At 38.7% G+C, this 25008-nt stretch overlaps 1 protein-coding gene across 1 annotated transcript in view; it reads left to right on the top strand.

The window, feature by feature from the left end:
* Nucleotides 1-25008, top strand: part of LOC112974939 (follicle-stimulating hormone receptor) — a 93561-nt gene that overhangs the window by 29562 nt on the left and 38991 nt on the right. Inside the window, exon 2 of the mRNA XM_026084460.1 lies at nt 6393-6464. Coding sequence (XP_025940245.1) covers nt 6393-6464 — 72 coding nt within the window. The remainder of the gene's footprint in view (nt 1-6392; nt 6465-25008) is intronic.

The raw sequence follows: 25008 nt of genomic DNA, 5'->3' as shown, positions 1-25008 counted from the left end.
TCCAAAATCAAAGCTTTTAATTCTTTACTACTAACAAAGTAGGGTTTGCCCTATTACATTTGTTAGCAGATTTTTTTTTCCTCCTAGTGATCCATTAAAGTATTTTAAAATATTAGAAAAAATATATTCATGTTAGGAATCATAGTATGAAAAATACTTGAATGTTCATGTATTTCTGCGTATGTCCCTTCCTAGTGAGATGATTACTAGAACTAAATCCTAGTCATAGTGAAGTCATCTAGTAGTATGAGCCTGTAGGACAGGGGCTTACAAATGATCTTCACAAATTTAAATCAAATCATAGTTAAGCCCAAAGGAATCTCACGCCTCTTTCCAATAAGAATAGGGACTAAAGCTTAGGGCCAAACTGACATAGCTACGTTGATTTACACCACCTGGGACACAGTCTGCAATGTCTGTTTGTCTTCTGTTACAGCATGAAAAGCAAAATAGTCCTTCACTGTTGCATTGACTAGTCAAGCAAAAATACAAAAAACATAGGGTAGGATTTTGTTTATTTTTGCATTTTATCAAGAGCAAGAAACTATGCACACAAAGTAGGTCATGGCATCATTTTGTCTTCTCTTGATGTAAATCAAAGACTCAGTTGTTGCTTATGCTGGGACCTCCAGCACATCTCCAAAGCAAGAAACAAAAACAAAGAAACAACCAAAAAAATTACAAAGAGGGGAAATTAAATTTCACAGTAAATCTTTGTCTGACAAAATACACATTGCTGCAGAGGATTAGAAGGTGATAACATCAGTCTATTACCTCAGAGATTAAAGTAAAATGTTCTTCAAAATCCTATCACATTTATTTCTTTGGAACTGAATTTAGCGATTTAGCACTATGGTCACTGAATCTCTTTAGGTTTTTATTTTATTTTCTTTTGGTCCTTAAGTTATAAAGTTTATAGTATATGCTTGATATAGTTCATTTTAATGCCATGCATTTGCAATTTACATGAGGCAGGGAAGATAATTCTACAATACACACACTTTCTGATTAACTGTGTGTGACTTCAGTAGATCAGAGAAAGGGGTTTTAAAGAGAGTTTTGCAAGACCTAAATTCAGCCATGCTTATAAGGCAGAGATTAATCTTTTCTTTGGTTTTTTTTGTTTTTGTTTTTTTTTTTGCTAGTCTAGTTGCTGATAATGAGCAAAGTCCTTTGTTGTGCAAGGTCGGAGCCGCGGAAGGGGGATGTTTGCCAAGGAAGGGAGCTGGGAAGAGGTGGGGGCCACCAGGGCTGTGTGCGCACTGCGCCGCAGGAGGGGATTCTGGTGGTGCCCTTCGCCAAGGAGTTCCTCCATACCTGTTAAAGAAAAATCTTGTTGGACCAGGGTCTGAGAACTTGTCATTTGGTGAACGTGCAAAATACATCGTTTCACATACAAACAGTTAGCTTAACAAATACAGCGTATTTCCAGACATCGATACAGTTAATGTGCACATATTACATGTTTTGTATGCACTTTTTTTAGAGATGCTTAACAGAAATGGCCCTATTGGTCCAATTTTAGTCTTGTGATTTATCAAGGTTTTTTTTTTTTTTTTAAATCACCCATACCTTAGGCACTAGACATCTGAATAATGACTTCCAGTCCTCCATCCCTTTATGATGGTAGGTCTGATTTCCATCACGGGATTCATGTGGGACTGGGTGGAAGAATATAATATTTTCTGGACGTTCTTTTTCCCCTTGAGTCTTACATTCTGGCTGTCTGAAGGAGTTCAGCTGTGGAACTCTCTATTTTAGGAAAAAAAGTTCAATAAATCTCTTCATAGTTGAAAAATGTTACAGGGTTATTCAGGATCATTTTACCAGTACTTGCTAAATTCTGTTCTTTGCATCACATGTTCTCTATAGGCCTTGTGATTAACCTGACACTAAGATATTTCTCTTGTACTAGATATAGCTATGCAGAAACAAGATATATCTGCGTTGTTTGTTTTCACTGTGATACAAAGTTGTGTAAATTATCTGTGTCAGTGGTTTCCTATTAACTAGGACGTCATCGTTCTAAATAACTAGGTTTAGGTCTCTCTGTATATAAATAAATCTGTGGGAGATAGTTCTACTTTAGTCCTGACTCRTCAAGCCTTAATTAGCAACAGATTTTTGATAGGTTTGTAATAGCAAAATTTACTCACAACCATTCATGAGGCAAACTAAAATGATAAAAAGGCAAATAAATTACATAACATTTACAAATCAAAAATGGAAAAAAAAACTGTGGGAGTTGTGCATGTTCATTCCAGAAAATATAGTCTGATTGTAAGCTAAGTTGTCCTTCCAGATGTAAAAGGATAATACAACCCAACAGAAAACAATCACTCTCAGTAGTCATAAGAACAGAAGAAGCAGCAATAGGAACTGCAGTAGGGGAAAATCTGTTAGATATTAAACAACATTATATATTCAAGTATATATGTATACTATAAATTATAATATAAATATATAAAGCATATGTTTTGTTGTACAACTGCAGCGGGGTAGCTTTGGTTTCTAATAGTAAAATCTCAAAGAATTAGCCACAATAGGTGTATTTAAATCAGGATTTAGAAACCTCTCCTGGATATGGAGTTGTATAGGAGCAATGGGCCAGATTTCAATCTAGCTTTTACTTTTCTACTTCCAGAATAGCAGTAGTTATTATACTGTTGTTCTATATCCAGCCACCTACATGGCCTTCTCAGGACACAGGGCAAATCATTTCAGGGGTTGGTGCTCGTTTGCTTTCCTGTCCATTGTTTCTGCATCTTGTTATTTGTGAGGTTTTGGTGGCTGAAACACTGGGGCGTCTGCTAGAACTTCTAGGACCTATGGTAATGCAAATAACGGTAACATTAGCATCACTGAGCTGTTCCAGACAGACAAACACAACAAATCTTGTAGTCAGGGCTGCGTGATTTTTGAGCTGCAGCAGGGCGCAGCGAGAAGCCCTATCCACTGGGTAGTGCGTCCTCCTGGGACATGAAATATGGGAGTTTGAACTGCTCTGGATGAGGAGAGAATTGAAGCTGGGAGCTCCATTGCTTGTTACTGCGCTTCCACTGCTGAGGCTGTGTTTAGGAGGAGTGAAGCCTTCCTTGATTCTTGCAAAGACTGCTGCTAGCAGGGGCTTCTAGGCTTTTTTTGCATACTTTGAGGGTTGTGCTATACTTACAGTTCTGACTCGGAGCTGGGAGCTCAGAGGAGTTGAGATAGATATATATCAATATATATAGATACACACATACACATACCCCTAGGGGCTAGCGCTGCACAGCTCCATGCACTGGGTACATACAGATTTTTGGATCACCCCTCTGAGGGGTTTAGCCTTTCTCATGCCTTCTTTTGGGCACATAAATGTTTTTTGAATTCTGTACCAAGTGCTAAACATTTAGGCTTTTCAGTGCTTTCCTTGCAGATGCCCAAGTCCCTTGTTAGGAACAAATAATGCATCTCTCCATTAAGTACACATTTTTCAAAGGTCACTTTGATGTCTTGTTTGTCTTGCATAAAGCATGCTTGGACAAAGGTGGGCAATATTCATTTCTTTAACCTTAAAAGAATTCCAGAAACAAAACCAAGGCAGTACTTTTCAGTTATTTTCTACATGTTCCTCAAAGAATTGCTGCTGAGTAGCCAGTATTTCAAGTTAAGTACTGATTGATTCTTGGAGCCTAATTGGTGAGATTTATTGACAATACAGCACTTTACTAGTTGTAATAGACTCCTGTTCATTATACAGTTGATAATTCAACAAGTAGCAGATTCTAATTTTGAGTGTTAGTTATAACAGTATGATTAACTTTATTAGCCTACTCAGGGATGTTCAAAAACACCTAACCTTAATTTTTTGAAGTGTARTTTGAGACTTCAGCTATTAAACTTCAATTCTACTTTAACAGCTTATTAAGGACATTAGAAAGGTAGGTGCTGAATTCTGGGACCTTATTAGCACAGGATAGCAGAGTATTCAACAAAGAAACTCAACATTTGATTTCTACCTCTATGCATTTGATGAACTTTACTCGTATAGGTAGCCTCATATATGAATGATGTTCCCGTCTTTTTATTAGTTTCAGGATCAAGCTGTAAATTCTTGTTGTGGTAAAGCATGGCAGAGGCCAGTGCTTAATTAAAGGAATGCCTCCCTCCTGATGATCCATACCTACAGCGAGAGGATTAGTTTTAGAATATTGCCATTCAAAATTATAGGTTGCTTTTCAGACTGAGCCCACTTCCTAGGCCTCCAAAATTAAGCATGTGTTTCTACAAAGAAGAGTTTAGAAAAGGTTTCAAAGTAGATCAGATTTAAACAGTTTCCTAATGGCTCAGCTTTGCAACGCTAAATCTACGGGGTGTTCTGCAAGGTTCCATTGTGCGGGTCTGAACTCTGAAAGTACAGACGTAGCTTTGCATGCATTACTCTGCCATGTTTTTAGGAAGGAATTACAATTGCCTAATCCAGGTTAGGCCTTTTCCGGAAGCTCTTTAATCCTCTAACATTTGCATAATGATCTCAGTAGTGTCATTCTTGTGTGACAGCATATAGAAGCTATTTCTGACTTAAAATATTACAAGAATAATGAAATAAAAAATTGACTTTATCATCTTTCAAGATTAAGACTACCATAAATTTCAATGTTTAAAATGTGTGGGGCCAAATTCACTCCTGGTGTAATCCCAGTGACATCCTTAGAGTTAAATGAGATATGCATTGACTTTGTTGTGCTTGAATAAATATTAGCAACTTAAATTTAAAAATCTAAACGAGGAGGTAGATCCTGATTTGCAATTAGAAAATAAAAATCTATCACAGTGGTATTCCATCAAACTAATACTTTTTTTTCCTGAGATTTTAATTAAAACATGATACTCTCTCGTGAAAATTCTAAATTAATCAGATGAAGTAAAAAAAGACAAGTGGTTTCTGTGAATATGTGAACAGAAGAAAGAAAGTCTCTAGTTCTGAAGTGTAAACTGTTAAAATTTACAAGACTACACAGTAGGTGATACCAGGCTGAGTTCCCATTTCTATCCTTCTGCAGATATTAAAATAAGGCAACACAGATGGAAATGAAAAGAGATTTCAAGCATCCATTCAAAAACACTTCTTCTGTGAGATGATCAAAATGAGGAATCATCTAACAGGCATGCTCACTGAAAGAGGACTTCTGAAGTAATTCAAAAAATAATTCTTTTTCATTTCTATGGGAAAATAGGCTAAGAAATTGAATCACAGAATCATGATATTCATGTATGTCACACAGGTGATCTTTTTTAAGAAGAAAATACCATTTTTTAACAGACATTGTTCAATAAAACTAATGTTGTCTAATGTCTCATTTATTGCATCTGCTTGGTGTTTAACACTTGAGAGTTTGAGTATCACTTTTGTTCCCAGCAGCAAATATAAAAATACGGTATTTCCACATACCAACTCTCTGTGGGATTTTTCATGCCTCAGCCATGGTTTCTCAACTTGGCTTCTAGTCATGTATCTTGATAAACAGGTTATGTTAATATATGCAATTGTTTATGTTCAGTATCTTTGAATGATTAAATGTGTAACAGAAAACAATTACCTAGGATAACAACTGATTTCTCTGAAAAGTAGTAGATAACCTACCTTTCATTTGTTGGATGCTATCAACTGTACTCCTYTTTATCTACTGTAGTAAAAGAAGATAAGACCTGGTTAACAGGAAGGTTTACATGATATTTAAATGTTTATTCTTTATAAAGCATATCATGTGTCCTTTAAAAAATGTATTAAAAYGTTGTCTTGATCCATGTGTGGTAGAGTTGTATATTCCAATACCCCAATTTTGTGGTATGTTATGAATTAATTTGAAGAGAGACTGTGAAAAGCAGTACAGGAATTTGAAGTTACACTGACAGGAGATACCAGATGACTCTTTAAGTTATCCGTGCAGCAGGTTAAGGCTTATTCTGCATGAGCATGTATGTACCACCTACAACCTTGTGTAAGCACCTCATCCCAGTCAGGCTCCCCAGGGTTTGAGCATCCACACACTAAAAGAGAGGAAGAGATTAAAAAAAAGGCACCGTCCCCTCGCAATGCACAGCAAAGCTGTGRTGGCTAGGTGTTTGCTTCTTACTAAAGCAAAAAGGGAAATTGAGACTCAATGACTGATGCTTTTTCTCCTGAGTACCTCCAGAGGTAGCCCAACAATATGCTGTGATTTTGCTCTGGGGCAGACAGTTGGAGTCCTACAAAGCCTTTGAACATTATAGCTGTATTTAGAATATGAATCCTTCATGGTGGAGACTATCCTTGTATCTATGATAACGGCCTTGCCTGTTCTCACAGGGCCACCATGCAGCTCTGTGTTGCGAATAGTGAATAATCAGCACATTTTCTCTGTTTTCAGGAGATTTGTCCTTACCAAGATGAGAGTCATTCCAAAAGGAGCTTTCGCAGGACTTGGTGACCTAGAGAAAATGTATGTATTGTGTCAATATTTACTGGGAAACAACCATTTTAATTTAAAGAATAGTTTCTGGCTGTAGCTCCTTTTACTGCTTCAGTCTGTAAGCAAGTCCCTAACTGAGCTTCATCTAGTTTCATCTTTCTGTTTAAAAAAAAAAAGAAACATTTTTTAAAACTACGTTCCAAGACATTGTTGTCACAAATACATTTTTATATCAGCAAGAAAGCAGTTCTTGGTCAAAGGGTTAGTTCAGCATGGAGTGTCATTGTAATTAATAAATAAAATGCCATAGCAGAAGTCCATGGGAAACTGATTAATTTGAGGACTTTGAATTAGATTATAATAAATCAGTGGAAGATTAGAGAGGAAAATGCTACTATTCGTAACAGGTCAGTCAATTCTCTTTTGACTACTGAATAAATAGGATAATTTTGTGCATTTTTAGAGTCCTCTGGGAGGATGTGTGTGATAAGTTTCTTACAGCTGCTTGTTATGAAAATCTTGGCACATAAGTAAAAGCATCTAATTTCCATGAATTTTAGTGATAAGTCTGGAGAAAAAATTATGATCACCTTTGATGAACTGACGTATCACATACCCATTAGTATACTGTTTGGATGTACTGCAGCCCTCCACCCTGGGAGTAAAAGTGCTGAATACTATTATATATTTCCTAGTATTCTCTAGCTACAGAAAATCTATGGGTTAACTCATGTTAGCACGAGCAAAGATTACTGTCATTGTCAAATCTGAGCTGTTCTGTGGCGTGTGTGACTTTTCTGAATTATTTCCTATATGAGCAAATTACACTGTGTTTAGAATACACCCAGTCTTGCACCCTCACTGATGAGGGCCACCGATATGCTGTTTGTCCAAGAGTGGTCTGAGTGGGAGCAGGGAATACGCTTTAATGTGAGTGTCTTTTTCAGTGATGTATGTGTAATGACAAAACTAAAAAGGAATTGATGCCCAACATTTCCCTTTGTCGTCTTCTCCTTCCCCTCATACCCTTGCGGAAGTAGGGGAGTTAGCAAAAGGGAGGGGGTTGGGGGGGGAGGCAGCAGAAGGCAGGGCAAATGAAAGGAAAGGATTTTGAACCTAAGGAAGTATGGGTGGATGAGGAACAAGCAGTGAATATGCACGAAGGATTCAAGAGCTGCTGGTCAGTAGCAAGTAGTAAAGCCAACGTGGCATCTGGCGTTTTACATAGCATGAGATCCGTTTCAGGGCGTTATGGAAGTTTCAAGTCTTTTATTGGCACGGGCATGCTGGTATATGCTAGAAAGCCTTCTGTTGCTGCAGCCCACTCGTGGATGCAGACTCTCATAACCCCGTCAAGCGCTGGAGGGCAGATGGAACAGATCTTTCAGTTTCCTCAGACTGACTCTTGACTTGTAATGGTGCATGTAGCTCTTCAGGGGCCTTCCGGAAATGGAACTCATCAGTGCTTCTGTTCCTGGTTCAGGACTGTAGTTACAAAAGCACTTGGTCTAAGTTAGAAGAAGAGAATCTGTCTCTGGAAGCTTTCTAAAACATCACCATCCCTCCATTAAGATGTACTATATTTAGGCTCTTGCTGAAGAGGGCTACTTCATGAGAGTCAAAAAAAAGCCCCAAGTTGCCTGCCTGAGTTAGGCAGACTGGATGCCATTCACATTGACTAGTTCACCCACTGTATATTTAAAAGAGTTAGTTGTTCTTAGTGCTCCATCACAGTAAACAGTCATTTTCTTGAGGAAAAAAAGAGAGCAGATCTTATTTTTTGTGGCTGGGAGTTAACAGTTAGGAATAAAATCGGCTCGGTGTCGCTGGTTTTTTGGCACTTGTTTCTCCCCAAATCTGCTGGATTGCTTTTAGCCTAGTTCTTACAGAAAATCATTAAGCTCTCTGGACTGTGAAGTGAGTAACAAAGTGCATTGTAAACTGTTCACGTTATCTTTAATTACTCAGAAACCATATGTCAGTTATGTATGAAGGGTAACGATTACATTGAATAGGATGTCTCTGACTAAGTGGTGATTTATTGTTAACAAAAAAAATTATATATGGAAATGAGCTCAATTTGAAAATACATCTATGTACTATTAGTACATGGAGGAGAAATGGGAACAGATCGTTTATAGCAAAATATCTTTGAAAATAAAAGTGTGATAAATATGTAAATGAGACCAATCAACATCAACAAAGATGCAGTATTTGCAGATGATATGGCAAACAGATAAAATTTGAAATAGCTCACAAATCCTAAGTCTAACCCATAAAACATTCATCAGAAATATTCATAATAATGTAGGGACAAAAAAGTATATAATCAAATGGTATATTTGTATATAAAACCAGAACCTTCGTATGAAAGCCTTTTTTCTCTTGCAAGATCATGCACAAAAAGGAAGATTAAAGCAAATTGCAGTCTATTAAAGGGAAACAGCTATTAATAATGTGATACCTCCATGTGGTAAAATATGGATAGCCTGATGTATACAAATGAGATACTTTACGCAAGCACAGTATGTACGCTACATTAGAACTAAAAAGGCTAATAATCAAAGGAGTGACAGTATTTCCTAAGTATGTTACTAATGAAAAGCAGTGTCTGATAAAATCCARCAGATCTGTAGACATGATCTTTATCACTTCTAGATCATTTCTAACTGTGCTTCTGAGAATGGGGTAGGTCTTAAGACCCACAAGTTGCAGGTGATGGTGGACTTGGAAACCATCTGTCTGGGATGAGCTGGTTGGATACAAATTCAACAGGAGATGAGTCCTTCATAAGAATCTTGACTCTTTTCTGTTTACATTCAAAGCAAAGGAAAGCTTTTGAATACAGAGACCAAAAACTTTTCRAAGAAAAAAACATTCAGTGAAGTTTTTCAGTGTTTGCTTTCTGTGCACATTTTAATTTTTTCCTAAAAGCTGAAACACCTGGGAACTCTGAACAAATGTATTTTGCCACAAAATGTTTAATATTTCCAATCAGATGCTTTGTCTTGGTGCCCATGGAAGATTGTTTATTTTTCCCTTTTTCTGTTTTGAATTGAATGTCTTATTTGGACTGTCCAAAGACTTTCCAGAATGTACACCAGTGACCATGACTCATTATGAAAAAGCAGTGTGACCTGGAAATGTCAGCATGGAGCACCTGGTCTGCCCTCACTGTAAAGCTCCAGTTTTAGTTACCAAATTAAAGTCTTTCATCTGATTTTTTTATTTGGCAAAATACAGGCATTGGGGGAAGGAAAAAATTTCAACTGAAATGTTTTTGTTATTTCACTAAATTTTCTGGAAGAATGAGAACCCATCTGAAGCATCTACAGCTTGTCATTTTCTTCTTGCTCATCTAAATTCATTTTGTTAAAATTCATGTTAAAATCATGAAATGTCCATTCTGCAGACTGTCATGTAGAGAAACAGCTTTCTACAAACATGTTCTAGGAAAAAGCTGTTCTCTTCTTCTTAAATAAAATGTTTAAGTTATGAAATATTTTGACTTATCTGAGATTTCTCTTACTAACAGTGTAATTTAATCTTTCATATAGAAAACTATTTCAGAAACAGCAGATCTGAGGAATACCCAACTAGTTTATTGCTACCGGATCTCCAGCTTCTGCACAGCTCTGGCTTCATGTTAATTTAGCAAATGGTTGTTCAGGGAAGCATGATGGTTATTCTAGATACATGTTTAGTCTGTTCCTAAGAAGTCTTAGCCAGCTGGAACGTGGCATCTCCTCTAGATTCCGGCTTAACCAACCTGCTACACTCCAAGAACTAATTAACCCTCCAGTTACTAAATTAAAAGGCAACACCATGCAGGCACATACCTAGCAAAATCAATTCAACATGCTCTGCAGCTGCCATGTCATCTTCAGCCTGCGCTGAAAGGGCTTAATTTGGAGAAGAGAAAGTCTGAAGCAATAATGAAGTCTCTACCTTTTTTTCTTGCTAACTTTCCTTATATAACTACAAGGTAGGGAAGTAGATTTCTAAAGGTTGATCTAACAATGCTTGATTCAGGCACCATGTTTATAGGAAGCTTGGTCTGAACCTCAGTAGCTGAACTAATGGTGGGGAGAATCAGAAAAGAGCTGTTTCCAGCAAAAACTGAGGAGTGCTTTTTTGCTTCTGTTCTTAGAGCAGTTCATCTGTTCTGAAATCAGCATAACTCCATTAGCTTCAGTGGAACCAAACTGATTTACATGTACCAGGAAACTGTACTACCTGTGCAGTTTGAGATTAATAATAACTTTTGTTAATATATATGGTAACTAAAAAAATAAAAATAATATTTAATGGAAGTCATCTAATGTCATGTATTCTGACACTCAGCACTATAGGACTAATGAGAAAGACTGAACTCCATAGCTAGGATGAATGGATATATTATTACTCTATGGGAAAGTGAATGTCTCTTTCCCTCTTGGAAAAATCAAATGACAGAAATGCATGACACTAACTCTGAAACATGAGTTTATATCCTGGGGTGAAGGAGGGGAGAAGAGGGATGGTAACAAAGCCTTCAGCCAAAGAACCTATCGTCAATGGGGAGAGATTGCAGCTCCAAGTCACCACTAGGGAGGATAAAGACAGCCTGAGGAACCTGGTCTGTCTCGGCTAATGTTGCCTTTTGAAACACACCTGTAATGGCTTTTGGAGGAAAAAAGAAGTCCTTCTTAGGACTTTGATCATGCTCCTGATCTGTATCATTGGAGAAAGACATTCTGTGTAACCAGGTTTCTCTGTACAGTGATACTGTAGGTGAAGAGATGTGATTGCCTTACCTATGCAAGCCAAATAGGTTTTACTTTTATATCCTGAGGCACAGTCCCCTTGAAAATACATAGACAGTTATTTATTCTTTCAAAAGATTTAGTCTGAAGCATAATGTTCTGTATCATTCACTCTCAAATCTAACTTCCTTGCAGCCCAAGGAAATTCATCCATGTGAAGAACTTTGTACTACAAGACATCAAGAAGAAAAACACTTTTATTGGCAATGTTTTCTAGTCTGGAGTAATAGGAGAAGGGTATTCTTTAAGGTTTTGGCAAAGGCACATTTTAAGAACATGAATYGTATTGTGTTCAACAGAACTTCTGTATCTAAATCCTTGATGAGCTCTGAAAATCCTGGGAAGTGTTCAAACTCCTAGGGTTGAGGGAATCTGCCAGAGCTGACAGTCCTGGGAACTGAAGTCTTCTATCTATGGAATACAGCAGGAATATAAGCACTCACTATGAACATCTTCCCCTTAATTAGATAAAATAGTTCTGAATCATATATTTATCTCATCAGTCAGCCCATTCAATCTTTTACCTTTTTTTTTGCTGGGACTGTTGACCCAGTGATGGTTCATATAAACAGATGCTGGTCTGCTGTGACCAGGATGCGTGGGCATACATGACAACTAACCTGATGTGTGATGCTAAAAACCTCTCCAATTTGTCCCTGTTGGCTTAAAGTCGGGTCACACTTTCCATAGGTCAGACTGAGTTATCTTTAATGTTTTGTTTCAGCTGAAGTGAAGTACTTGAGGACAGTGGGGATTGATCCCTCAAGAGAGTAGCTTGTAGGCACGTGCTAAAGTACTTTGCTAAATGAAGGCATAGCGGGGGAAGAAGCAAGATTCTTGCCTTGGGTGTAAAAGTCTCATCAGGACTGGAATCTGGCATCGTGAAAAGTGTCACTGACTGTAAGTCTTTATTTAGCAAGTTTTTGCAGTCTGGAAAAATTGGTGGACTTTCAATCCCGACTCTCTTCAGCAGGAGCCATCAAAGCTGCCTGGCCCAGCAAATGTTAAGAGATGTCTCCCTTCCCCTGTGCTCCTGAACCTGGCTTCACTCAAACCCAGCATGTGATTCTGTAACACTTGATAGCCTGCAGCCTAAATAGAGGGGAAGGGAAGGAGGGGGACCACAAACTGCATGGTCACCTAAGAATGAGCAGTCCATGTCTTCTGCTCCTAAGACAGCTAAGCAGTATGCTGCAGTTCCTCTGATTTTTTCATGCAGTGTATCGTATCCTGCATTCCATCATTCGGTATCTGAGAGGCTGTGATTAAAAAAGAAAGATCATTAAAATTATTTTGAGAAGATGGTTAGGATTCAGTGTAACTGAGACATTTGGAAATTGGTTCTAGGCAGCAATTCCTTTCCATCTTTTTTATATCCTTTGGATAAATCTATCTTTTTTTGCAAGAAGCAAAATATGGATTTGCAGTAGCTGCTGTGATACATCAGTTAAATAGTATGTGTTTACAAAAATATATATTTACATCTCTAAGGTGAAAGGGGCACACATGCATTCTGTGTACCAAAACATATCCTGAATCTGGTAAGGATCATGCCTTGGTAATAAATACTCCAGGGTATATTCTCAAGGTGCAACTCCATGATTATTATATTCTAATTTACATTATAGGACATTATGTGTAACATTCTGCATCTTAAGGGCAGGGCATGAAAAGAAGCATGCTACTTAATGCATTTAAATGAGTCTAAATATGCATTTCCTCTCAGGGAACARAGGGCTACAGTTCAAAAACATTAAGGCCAGTAACCTGCAGAAGCAAAGAAATTCAAAGTTCAGGCCAATGTTCCAAAGAACAAATGTTTTATTGTGGCTACTGTTATGATACGGAGCTTACCCCTGTGTCTCCCTGGTGTGACGATGCGTGGCCAGCAGCGAGTGCAGGCTGCCAGCCACCGCGCAGTGTTCAGGCAGAGCAGCGAGCGGTCGCGGGAATTGCTGTGGCTCCGGCTGGCAGGAATGCAAATCTCCAGTGTTCCCGTCACGGCTGACAGTGGTCAGCGATTCTGGACCCTCTCTTTTCTAATACAGAGGGGTTGCTTACACTTCAGGTCTCTGGTTCAGCAGCAAAATCAAGCAAGAAAGCTTCTGTGGTGCTTCATGTACTGCATGTATCCCATGGCCCAACAGCATCCAGTGTGTCAGTCTTCATGTGCCCGTTTCTACACTCACTCCTTTGAAATGTGTTCCCATAAATGGAGTTTGATGGGCAAACAGCTATGCAAGCTTCTGCCGGGGTCCTGTAACACACCATCGGTAGAGAGACTGGGCAAAGCAGTGCATCTGGCTGCTTGTCTCAGTACAGGGATGAGTGGGTTGGATATATTTTCCTCAAGAATGAATGCCACTACTTAAAATGACCCTTCTCCAGCCTCTGCAAATATCATTCCTTGGATAGAAAATTTAAGTCTTTGGTATGAATACATATGAGGCCTGGTATGTTCATAATTAATTTTATTTCCTGAAAGTAGAAGCTATGCCTTTTGTTCTAAATATAACATGGAATGAATTAAGACTATTTTTTTATCATAATCTATAAATGTTTTGCTGCATCATCACCTGGTATTCTGCTTTTCCCTGCCCAAGCTTATCTGTGGAAGAGACCTTGCATTTGTTGTTATTGTTGTCATTCCTTTCAGAATTACAAAAAAGCAAAGCAGACTTATTATCCATGTTAGTAAGTCACTGCTACGTCAAAGACCAGAGATTTTAACTACGTGATTGTAATATGTCAGTAAATGCTTACCCTGATCTCAATCTTTGCTAATGCTTTAGCAGAACAAAATCACAAATAAAATAATAACCCTTAAAAGAAGGAACTAGGARATGTAAAATCAGTTCATAGTGTCCATATCAACATTTTTTAAATTTCCATTTAAAGTCACAGAAAATCATGCTACAATTTGCATATTTTAATTGAAACATGTTAAAATGCAAAAAAAGGAAGTATTCCATAACTCTTTCTCTGTRGTTTTGTATCTTGATGCTTACTTTCTTTGGTGGAATTGGTTTAGAAAGGAAAGAAATGAAAGTATATTTTTGTCATTACTTTCTTTTGTTTAGCAAGAATTAGTTTTGTGGTAATGAATTGTTAGCAGAATCTTCATTTGTTAACTGTTATGGTATGAAGCCAGTATTAGAAACTGAGATATTTAGCACAAGAATCATCTTGGATGTCATTTCTGTCCCTGCTTCACAACTGTCTAGGCACAGAGACAGATAAAAGTGAAAAAGGGAAATTTACTTGCCTGTATGAATGCCTCTCCCCAGTGTGACATGCTGTTCAGATTATTTGAATTCATGAAAAAGAAACATGGGAAAATGCATATGTAGGAGCCCACCCTTTTTTAGCAGGAAACTTAAATCCAATGTTCTTCTGTCTTTCTCTACATAAACAAATCAGATAAAATTCAGTGTAGGCTAAATGCAGATAAGATAACATGCATGGAGAAAAACAATTGCTTTTTTTCATGTCTAAATACGGGCTCTGAATTAGCTTTGTTCATTCAAGAATGAGATTTGAGGGTTATAACGCACAGTTCTAAAAAGAAGCCTCAACTCAGAGGCCAGAAGACCCTCCAAATGAGATGTTAGGAGTTACTAGGAAAAGGATAAGAACAAAACAGAAAATACTCACTGTGTCACTGTTGAAATTCATGGTGGGATCTCCCTATCTTGAAAGATTCTGGGAGAACTGAAAATGTCCAAAGGGCAACAGAGCCGACCACTCTCACAAATGCTCTCGATCTGAGGAATAATTGAGTAGATTAGGATTCCTCAGCCTGGAGGAAACACATTTGACAGGGGATGTTGGAGTGGTCTGTACACTCAGAATTAGTATGGGGAAGGTGAACAGGGAAGGATTCACTGCCCTTTCTAATACTAGAACTGGAGGATAGGATTTCCAAAAAAACTAGTAATTGACAAACCAAAAAAACAGAGAGATACTTCTTCACACAAGATATGGTTCAGCTGTGGGGCTCTGCTCTGAGACTTTGCTGATGCTAAAAGACTCCATGGTAAAATTTTGGAATGAAAAATGTATCTTCTTTAGCTACTTACCTACTAAATGCAAAGACATTCATTTAAGCTGCAAATCACCAAAAGTGCTGATTGAGGATTCAGGGAGACCTTCCCAATCAGCTTGCCCTGCTCTTCCACTGTTTTCTGGGCCTCCCCTACCACCGCTAGAGTCTCAAGGTACTGCGGTAGATGGACCTTAGGACTGGCATGATGTGGTTGTTCTTATGGATGTATTTGCTTCCTGTGAATCATTCAGTTTTGCGAGATAGTCTTGCTCTAGGTCCTTGCCTCAGAGGAGTGCAGCTGCTAAACTTAGCAAAGAGTCTCAGAATTGCTAGTCACCCTGTTACTCATAATTAATATTACAATCTTTGGTTTTTTTTCCTGCCCAGCACAGTTTATACATCCTGAAGATGCTGGCTTGTCTGTTTACTGGCCCAGTTTCTGAGATTCACTTCAGGGATTTGGACTTTTTTTTTCTTTTAAGAGGAACCAGAACTCTTGTTCTAAAATGTAAGACAGCTTCAGGCAGAGACAAATATTTTTTCCAAATATGTCATTTCATGAAGTTCAATCTCTTCCTTCTAGGAGTTTCACCCTGCTTTGAAGTGCAGGAAATTTCAAGTTGTATTYTATCATGAGATTCTTGTATTTTCAAAGTAGAATCAGTGACCTTCTAAGTATCTTTGTAAATATAAAAATATGTCTTTGCTAAGAAGCATACAATAATTCTTATGCTGCCTGAGAGATATCTTTATTAAACTTACATATGCATGCCAGAAAATGAAACGAGAATTCAGAATTGCCCATTCTAATTACATTTTACATTTTTGAATATCATTCACAGCTTATACATGGTGAAAGGTGGTTCTTCTCTTGTGATGTTTTAGAATATTGCTCTGATCAAAACAATTACCTTTTTCTAGTTAAAATGAGTATTAATATGCCTAAATTATTTTTAATTAAAACCATTTGTCTTTTGTACATTAATCAAATACAACTCCAGTAATTCTGGAAGTCATTCAAGATAAAATATATTGACTTGAAAGCAAAGAGAATTGTAAATACAAAGTTAATAAAGGTGATCAACATTAAAGTCAACAAGCTTTATAAAAAGGGTTGTAAGGGGGGTTGCTATAAAATGGTCTTTTTCCTACCRAAAAAAGCTATATTCTTGTGAAAAAATAAGTAAAAACAATTCTGAGAAAATGCAAATATTTGCATTCAGAATTACAGCTATTGCACTTCAACTGGCTGTTCAATTCAAACACCTGACACCTCTATCTCCTCCAGCTGCCAGACTTGCTGATAAGGGTCCATGGCTCCTGGTGCACCATGGTCTTGTGCTGGTGAGAGTCTGTGGGAATCTGGGTGGTAGCATATTCCAAGAGGCATAGTAGTACCATGTCCTACAAGACATATCCAGTTTCTGTGTTTGCTTTAAAAACTGCTGTTATGAAAAATATGCGTATTTTTCAGGAAATATGTTTTTTCATTAGAAAGCAGCTATTATAGAATTTTTTTCTATTAATCTCATGGGTATATGTTTCTAATTATAATAGTGGATGAGTGCAAAAGATGTGACCTACTTGAAATTGTGTCTGATGAGCTCTAAAAGGGATTTTCTTGAATATTTATTGTTGTCGTTACTAAATGTTGTTTGTTAGTAAATGGAAGGTTGGTACCGGATTGGAAATGGAAATTCAATTTCAGGAGGTTTTCAGAAACACCTTCCCATACTAATTTTATCTAGCTTTCTGTTTATTTTAGAAATAATGTTAGCGGAATTGGCATGTTGCAATGAAGGATTGTTTCCCGCTGCTATACAAATGCTGATACAAACCTCAGCATTTATAGAAAACAAATGTTGAGATGAAGTCAAGACATTTATTTTCTAAGCAGGAGACGTTGATTCTCTGGCAACATTATATTGCATTGCCTTTATTTCTATTATGCCAAATGATTGATGTGAATTTAATCATTAGTTTGATGGCTGTTTTGCTCAGTGGAGAGGCAGTTGAGAATTTCATCATTATTAGTGAGCGGCATTTTGATTTTTATACAGAAAAGACTGCTGGCCCCAATTCATCCCAGGTGTAAATCCAGAAATTCATTGTGTCTATTGTTTGCATTGTGACCAAGCTAAGAGCAGTGTGCTCACAAAATATTGTGAATATTTGTTTTGATTTCTAGGGCAGGAGTATGTTTTTTGTTTTTGTTTTTATGAAGAGCTCTGTATATGTGCATGATTCTTTAAAAATAAGAAATAATAAAGAGTGGTGTACTTTCATGAGTAAACTACTTTCCATGCCGTAGAATATATATACATATATACCTGCATATATATATATATATTGTAGTCCAGTTGTCTGGAAAACATTTAAATTGCTAGGATTTAGAATGGAAGAAAGATACTGAGCCACAAAATATTGTGAATGCTTAAGGGAGCCAGCACTGCAGATAGAAATTACAAAAGATTGTGAGAGAAATGCAGAATGTTGAAGAACTGTTGGTGTCTGTGCATTTGAGTGCATTGCTGAATGCAGTCAGCAGTGGATTAGGAGTTGGAGACTGTGGCAAACTGGCAGCTGTCCTCGTTCAGAGCCTCCTCTCTGATAGTTGTTGCTACCAATTGCTGAAGGAGGATGTTCACGAGAACTTTTATTGAACAGTCATAGAATAACGCATCTAGAGGGAAAATATATTTTGTTTGTCTCATAGGCTGTTTTCTCCTCTAAGGAGGAGAGAAGCCTGTAATAACTAACAGGTAATAGGTGTTTGGTGGTGATGTTCAACACAAACCCCTTGAATGTTCTCTCCATGTTGTCTTTGTGTTGTGAAGTTTTTCCACTAAAACAAAGCRGAATGCAGAACTGAACTTGTGGAGTGATATAAGCTGATCTGTGTTATTTGGAAGCAGCATTTACTTCACCTTGCTTGTGTGCTCAAGAGCATAAAGATTTACATCTTTATCTGAAAATTTTTATCTGTTGTATAACAATCATGAATTAAAGGTGCTCATTAGACATGAAAATGTCTAATCCTTTTGTCAGTCTTCTATTTTGAGAGAGATTTGCGGTGATATGTTTTTCAGCTTTATTTTCCATGTTTTTAAGACTTCTGGTGTTTGATTTTAAGACTGTGGCTTTTCCCATCTGTGCTGTGAGAAGGGGCAAGCATGGATATGGCGGAAAGGATTTGGTTCTTTATTACTTCTGTTCATGGTTAGATGATGCTCCTTAGGAAACCTGGCAGAGGCAGAGCTCCCTGGAGAAGGGTGTTGTGAGTTCCCCTTGTGGGCTACTGAGCCTGTTTGGAGAGGAGAAGCTTTGAGGTGCTGCAAGTGGCAGGAGGTTCCCAGGCCAGAGATGGAAATCTGCGTTGAGGAGCAGGGAGCAGCCCCAAGGGTGATGGAAAGGGTTTCCTAGGAGGTCTAGGCAGAGCTTACTGCCAGTCAAAATAAGTCACTGAGTAACTCCAAACCTTCCACAAAGGTAATGTGTGTAGGGGGAGAGCAGAGTATAAAGTCTTTCCAGTTCTCTTCTGTCTAACTAACTTCCTTTGAGATTTTTCTGCTTTAATTGTCCTAGTTTACATTCTAATAGAAACTGCCCTTTGGGGGATTAAAAACCTTTTGTTCTTTCAAGTGGTCTCTGCAGAGGAAGGTCAAGACGTATAGCCTCAAAGCTTGCAACTTGAAGTGCCATCATACAGACCCTCCAGACATTCTCCTCCCTACATTTTTGCTGCGTATTTGTTATGTGTGCCCATATCCACCTTTCTTTGCGACAGCCCTGTCCCACTCAGTGCTGAGCAGAGCTGCTGTGGCTGAGCAGGGCGCAGCTCACTGCTGCTTTCTGGGGAAGGTAGTTGTGGCAGGGGGACATTGCCGCTTCAGCAGCGTCTTAGCTCCTGTTACCCTGAACCCGACCCACTCTGCGGAGACTGCGCTGCGAGCGGGGATGAGTTGAGGCTGAAGGCACAGCCTCAGTGCAGAGGTAACCTCTGGCAGAGGAAGAGAGGAGAGAGTTGGGTGGCAGCAGATTTTTACACTGAGGCAAGTGAATAGATCACGATTCATCTGTGACAGCCCTGTGCCTAGGCATCATTGACAACACACAATGTTCATTTAAAAATAAGCTTGTTTCCCCTTGTGTTTCTTGGTAGCAGGCTTAAACATGCTAACAAGCCAAGTGGCTTTTCATGAACCTTCATCTGTCAGTATCAAGGAGCCTGTTTTGTGTTCCCAGGACTCAGAGTACCTCTGAATAGCACATTATGTTTTCATCCTACTGTGTTGCCAGGCACTGTGCTTTCAGGATAAGAGAGAACAAGTTAACGATTGAAACACTATAAAAATGAGGAGGAAATTGTCAGTGATGGGCAATTGCTCAGGTCACTAAAGGGAGGGCTTCCAAATGGCATCCCAACTGAGCACTGCATGGACTTCAGCCCCATGCAGCATATTCCCTGTGGACTGCCAGTCCCATCTTATTGCAAGTTTAAGGGTCCCTCTCATATAGAGGAATTGATTTCAGATGTAAATCCATTGATAAAAATCTAGGCCATAGTTATTCTTGTCTTGTGACGGTATCAAGTCTTAGTCAGTCCCAGCAACATGAGAGCAAGATGTCTTTTTAAATGCAAATCTAAACACACTTCTAATCTCCATATTTTGTGAATTTATTGGCAGGTTAAAAGCTTTCTGCAGTCAGGTAAGTGGCAAAGTTATCATTTGCCACAACTTCTTTTGTTCATAAGACAGTAAGTAATAACAGAATAGCAACCATCCTTTGGGGAAGATTGTCCAGGAGTCTGCTCCTCTCCTTCTTGTCATTATTGACTCTCAATAGCCTATTCTAAAAATCTATAGAGCTTACTCCAGCGCTGACCTTGTCTAATTGTATTGATTGTTAGTAACTGAAGGCTAATTAGGAAGCAAGTTGCTATGGTAATTCTTGAGTCATACATATAAAGGGAAAATACTGCTAAAACCACTTGTGCATGCTGACTATTAACATAGTTAAACAAATTAAAAAATATAATTCATTCAGATTAATTCTGAAATTCAAATGAAGATATAATATGCAACAAAAGTTTTTCCCTTGCTGCCACATTTTCCTCTTTCACAGTCATTTCGTTCTTTTATTTGTCTGTTCTCTGAGCTATGCATAATTTTAGGACTGAGGGACAAAATAGACTTTTGGTTGTTCTCCCCCCCTCCAACCCACACAAAATATGTCACAATAAGCTTCATATGATGGGAGAATGACTCAAGCAGAAGGTAACAGGACTTCGAACCCCAGCATTTCTAGGTCACTTGTTCATATCCAGTCCACATATGTGTGATTAAGGCTTTATTTTCAAATGGATAGGTTGGTGGCTTGCATACAATGAGATGATGATCTCAGCCTGTATCCTCAGGAGACTGTGATTCATATAACCTACAACTGCTGCAGCTGGCTTTAATCAGCAGCCTCTTTTGGCCAGACTTTGAAATGGCTCTGAAACAGAGCTGGTATCTCAGTGGGTGACCAAGCTACATTGTGGGGCTCTGTGGGAAGATGGGATTGCTTTGGCTATGCTGTGCCTCATTTGTGGCTAAATGGAGGATTTCACCAGTCACATGCTATAAAGTCTTTTCACCTTATTTTTTAACTAAATGTGACCCAAAGGAAAATCAAGGGCATTTTCCCTATTTAACAGGCATCCCCCTTCTCCTCTTTGGCCCCTTACTAACCAATCATGTTACACACAGAATTTAGTACTCCTAAGAAGTTTCCATCTGCAGGTCTTTAAGGAGGAGGAGGATAATATAAGGACTTAAGAACGTGCATGCTGTTGCTACCTGTGTGGACAGTTTGAATGATGTGGCAAAACGTATCTAGCAGAATCACAGGACTGGATGGGAGATAGGACTGTACTGAGTTCAAGCAGTATTCAAACGGGTGTGAGTTTCTCTGCATCTCCCAGTCTCCACTGTATGAATGTCCTTAAACTGACTTCAGCAGCACATAAAAAGCTGAGCAAAAATGCAGCCGCTCTTAGCATGAATCTCTTTTAATATGTCTCATAAATAAATGCAGGATTCTCCCTTTTGCTACTCAGGATATGCATGCATGTAGAGCTGCTTTCATTTAACTGAAGGGAAGATAAAAATCAAGAAGTGTGTGCCACTTCACAAGCAAAAACGCATCTGTTTCTGGGCTTTGCCTGGTCCTCAAGTTAAAGAGGTGCTACTGTGGAAGCAAGTCCTGAGCCTGCCGTTCTGGAGTTCCTGCTTCACATTACCAGCAATTTAGCCCCCAGGAGAGCCATAAGCTAAAAGCCTTTGTACTTAACCTGCTGCCTAATCAGTCCTCACCAAAGCTCCCAACTGGGGATGGGGCGTTAGGGATTGACCTGGGGAGAATCTCTTCCCTATCATGTCTCTTAACCAGAGCCAGCCTGCAGAGCCATCATCAAACTGATAAAAAGAATATAGTGAAACCATATTAGCTTGCCTGTCAGTCAGCTTATTCTGTGTAGAAAAATGAAGTGTGTTGTTGCTGCTGGTTGCTTTCTGTTTACATTTCTTCATTAAGGTCCATGGGGCCTTAAGGATTTGCAGTACTTTGAGACAGAGGAACTTTCAGAGGGAGATCTGATGATGTTCTGTAATAGAGGGTTATATTCGTTTGTCATTTTCCTGTAAAAATAAGCTGCTTAGACTCAAAATACATATTTTGCTGTTAGTCTGATGAAAGAAACAATGTATCAGTTAACTTTTAGTGTTTAATTAGATATTTAACATACACAAAACATTCCTTCAAATCTGAAAACGAAAATGCTCTCACAAGGTTCAATATTGTCTCTAACTAAAACTTCTTTTCATGTCCCCAGTTAGATATGATCAGTTAGATATGACCCAGTATAGTGGAGAGGGGCACCCAGGGAAAAATGCCCTTACCTGGGAGAAACAGGTCATTCCCAAGCATCCAGAAATTGCCATTGGGTTCTCAAGTCTGAGGACTTTCTTGCAGCAGACGATAGCAGTGGTGCTGAACTGACACCAGGACGCCCTTGTTTTTCTAGTGCTTCTGCAAGCCTGAGTTACATTTATAGTTGTGGCAGAGACCCTTCATGGAGTGCTTGAGCAACTTCATTGTAAATGGGATTAGACATGCAAAAAGTCAACTACTCACTGATATTAGAGAATAAGCACTGTAATGTAGCCAAGAGTCTATTATCTTTTATTGCTTTTACTGAGATATTGTGTGTGTATGCACACAAGTATAAAAATATGTTAATATATTGGGGATTTACCCAACTTTTATGACATATTCCCTTCCCCCTGGAAAAGACTTGTTTATCTGTGTGCAGTCTTGCTGTGCTTGCAAGTAAAGGAGGTTGTTTGTGTCAGGGGAACTCAGGTGGATGCATGTGATTTTCTAAGGTTTCATAGTGGAGACTAGTTTAGTTGTTTATCAAATAAGACTCTAGATGTATTGAATGAGGCTCCTCTTTGCTGCCATTAGCCACTTGGCAAAAGGGTTAGGGATTGTGAGTAATTCCTGTTTTTGTGTAGTATGTCATCTCTGTGTCCTCCAACATAGAACCTGCAGATTTGGGCTTAATGCTAATTTGTTCTGCTCTTGAAGGCACAGTATAGTAGTTGCATAAGTCACCCATACTGCATACTTGTTTCATAAAGCTTTTGACACAGCAGCTTCTTGCTGGTACTTCTGTTGTTCTCTGTCATTCTGTTACAAGATACAGGTCTGGATATAACTTTGGAGGCATAAAAGAAGATCCCTTTCCCAGGTAGCTTATATCTGAGGCCCCAATTACACACATGTGTATGCAACAGAATATCAGCTGAGCCTTGGGGTAAAGCTCATGGATAAGAGTTTGTAGGGTCAAGGCTACAATTAGACATAAAACGTAAGAATAGTAGATAGTTTTCATGGGAGGAAAGGATGAATGTAAACAGGAAAGAAGACAGAAGGGAGTCTCTGTGCTGGAAAAAGGTATTTCACAGGGAGACTGTAACATTGACTAACAGAAGTCAGAATCCCTTCAGGAAGACATTTGAAAGATGTAGTGGATGGTGTTGGCAGCTGAAAGATAATGTCTGTATTTGGAATTTTGTTTAACGTTATATGATGCTATTTTTCTCAGGATGGGTGAAGTCAGTATCCTTGCCAAACAAATGCTAGCTCAACTTCTAAGCAATTCTTTATTTAAATTTACAATAAATGAAGAAAAGTACATATTAATGCCTGAGATGGATTAAATAAAATCTAACACCTTGGATGGAGATTTATTTGCACTGAAGTGGGAGTAACATGTATTTGCTCTGGTGAATATCCAGAGTCCACTCTTAAGCCTGGGAACATTTTTAATGTCAGAACTGAGAAGTAAAAGGTTTTTTACAATTTTCCTTCTTAGCTTAAAAAGTTTCATTGTGCATATCTGAGGCACTTGCTATTCTGAACTCTCCTGTTTCTGAAATGCATTGGAGTTAGTAATAAACTGTCCTCCAGAGGCATTTCTTGTGTGTATGTTTTGTTAAAATATTTCAAAACTAACTGTGAAAGTGTCTGAGACATCTGCTTCCAGACAGTCTGTGTTGAAGGGCTGTCACTAGGCTTTGGGTCCTGGAAACCAAATGTTCTCCAATCCCAAGACAGTCTGCCTATTGGTTTTCTCCAGAAAGGAATTTGAAGCGTATTTCGCCTTGGGAAAAGCATTCAGGTCATACAAAAATCAGTCTGCTGTGAAGTTAGGGTTCCAGTTTGCCTATTCAGCTGCCCTCTTGAGTGATTATCCCAGTGCAATTCCTTCATCTGCCCAGGTCATTCTTCATAAAACTATTCATCATTAGCAGACTATCACAGCCAAGAGAAAGGTAATAAAAGATAAGTGGCAATAAATGCTTCTAGCCCAGTTCTGTGAAAGGAGTTACTAGGTGGGCATAAAGCTTATGTCAGCATCTCTGAACGAGGAAGTCTCTTTCTCAGCTGAACAACCATTTTTGTCTATCAGTCTGTCAGCTTAGTCTCAAAATTGTCTGACACCCATCATGTTTGAGAAAGAGGTGTCATTGCTGGGAGCGGGGGGGTGGGCAAGAGAGGTGCTTTTCTTTTAGAGAAGTCACATAGTTCTGTCTTCCCTAAAGGTTTTCATAATCAATGGTAAAATGTAATGATTACATCATCTTCTCCAAACCAGTTTACTTCTCAGCCAGCCTGAATATAGGGAACGGCAGGGTATGTCTACCGCAGCGATTCAAGGACCCTGAGTTACAAGGCTCATTTCTCTGGGCTATCGGTGCTGCGGGTGGGAGGACCAAGTGCTCACAGGTTTGTCTCCTCCGGAGTGCCATCCAGGGTGGGTTCCTCCCTCTGGTTTTACTGCCTCAAGAGATGAGGCCTCCTAATTTAGCACCTAAACGTAGATGCCTGAATGCATACTGCCCGGTAGGTACTTCGGTGTTACAGCTACTCTTCAGCCGTTGTCTTAGTATTTTGCACCTTCCCAAATTGCACGCATGGCCTCAATAGCTCCCAGTCCAGCGCAAGGAGAGTCAAGTCAGCATTTGTCTATTAAAAGCAACCTGAACTGCTTAGTCAAAAAGGGAGTGGAGATCGGGAATTTAATTTTAGACAGATAAGGCAGTCCTGAGGTTACAGCTGTCCATTTAAGATATTAAGTGGAGGAATGATGGTGCAAGGTCAGAATACTTAC

The sequence above is a fragment of the Apteryx rowi genome, unplaced genomic scaffold (assembly GCF_003343035.1).
Source record: "Apteryx rowi isolate R43461 unplaced genomic scaffold, aptRow1 scaffold_64, whole genome shotgun sequence".
In the NCBI taxonomy this organism is placed as follows: domain Eukaryota; kingdom Metazoa; phylum Chordata; class Aves; order Apterygiformes; family Apterygidae; genus Apteryx; species Apteryx rowi.
The sequence above is the reverse complement of the archived record's forward strand: the minus strand, read 5'-3'. Positions and strand labels throughout refer to the sequence as shown.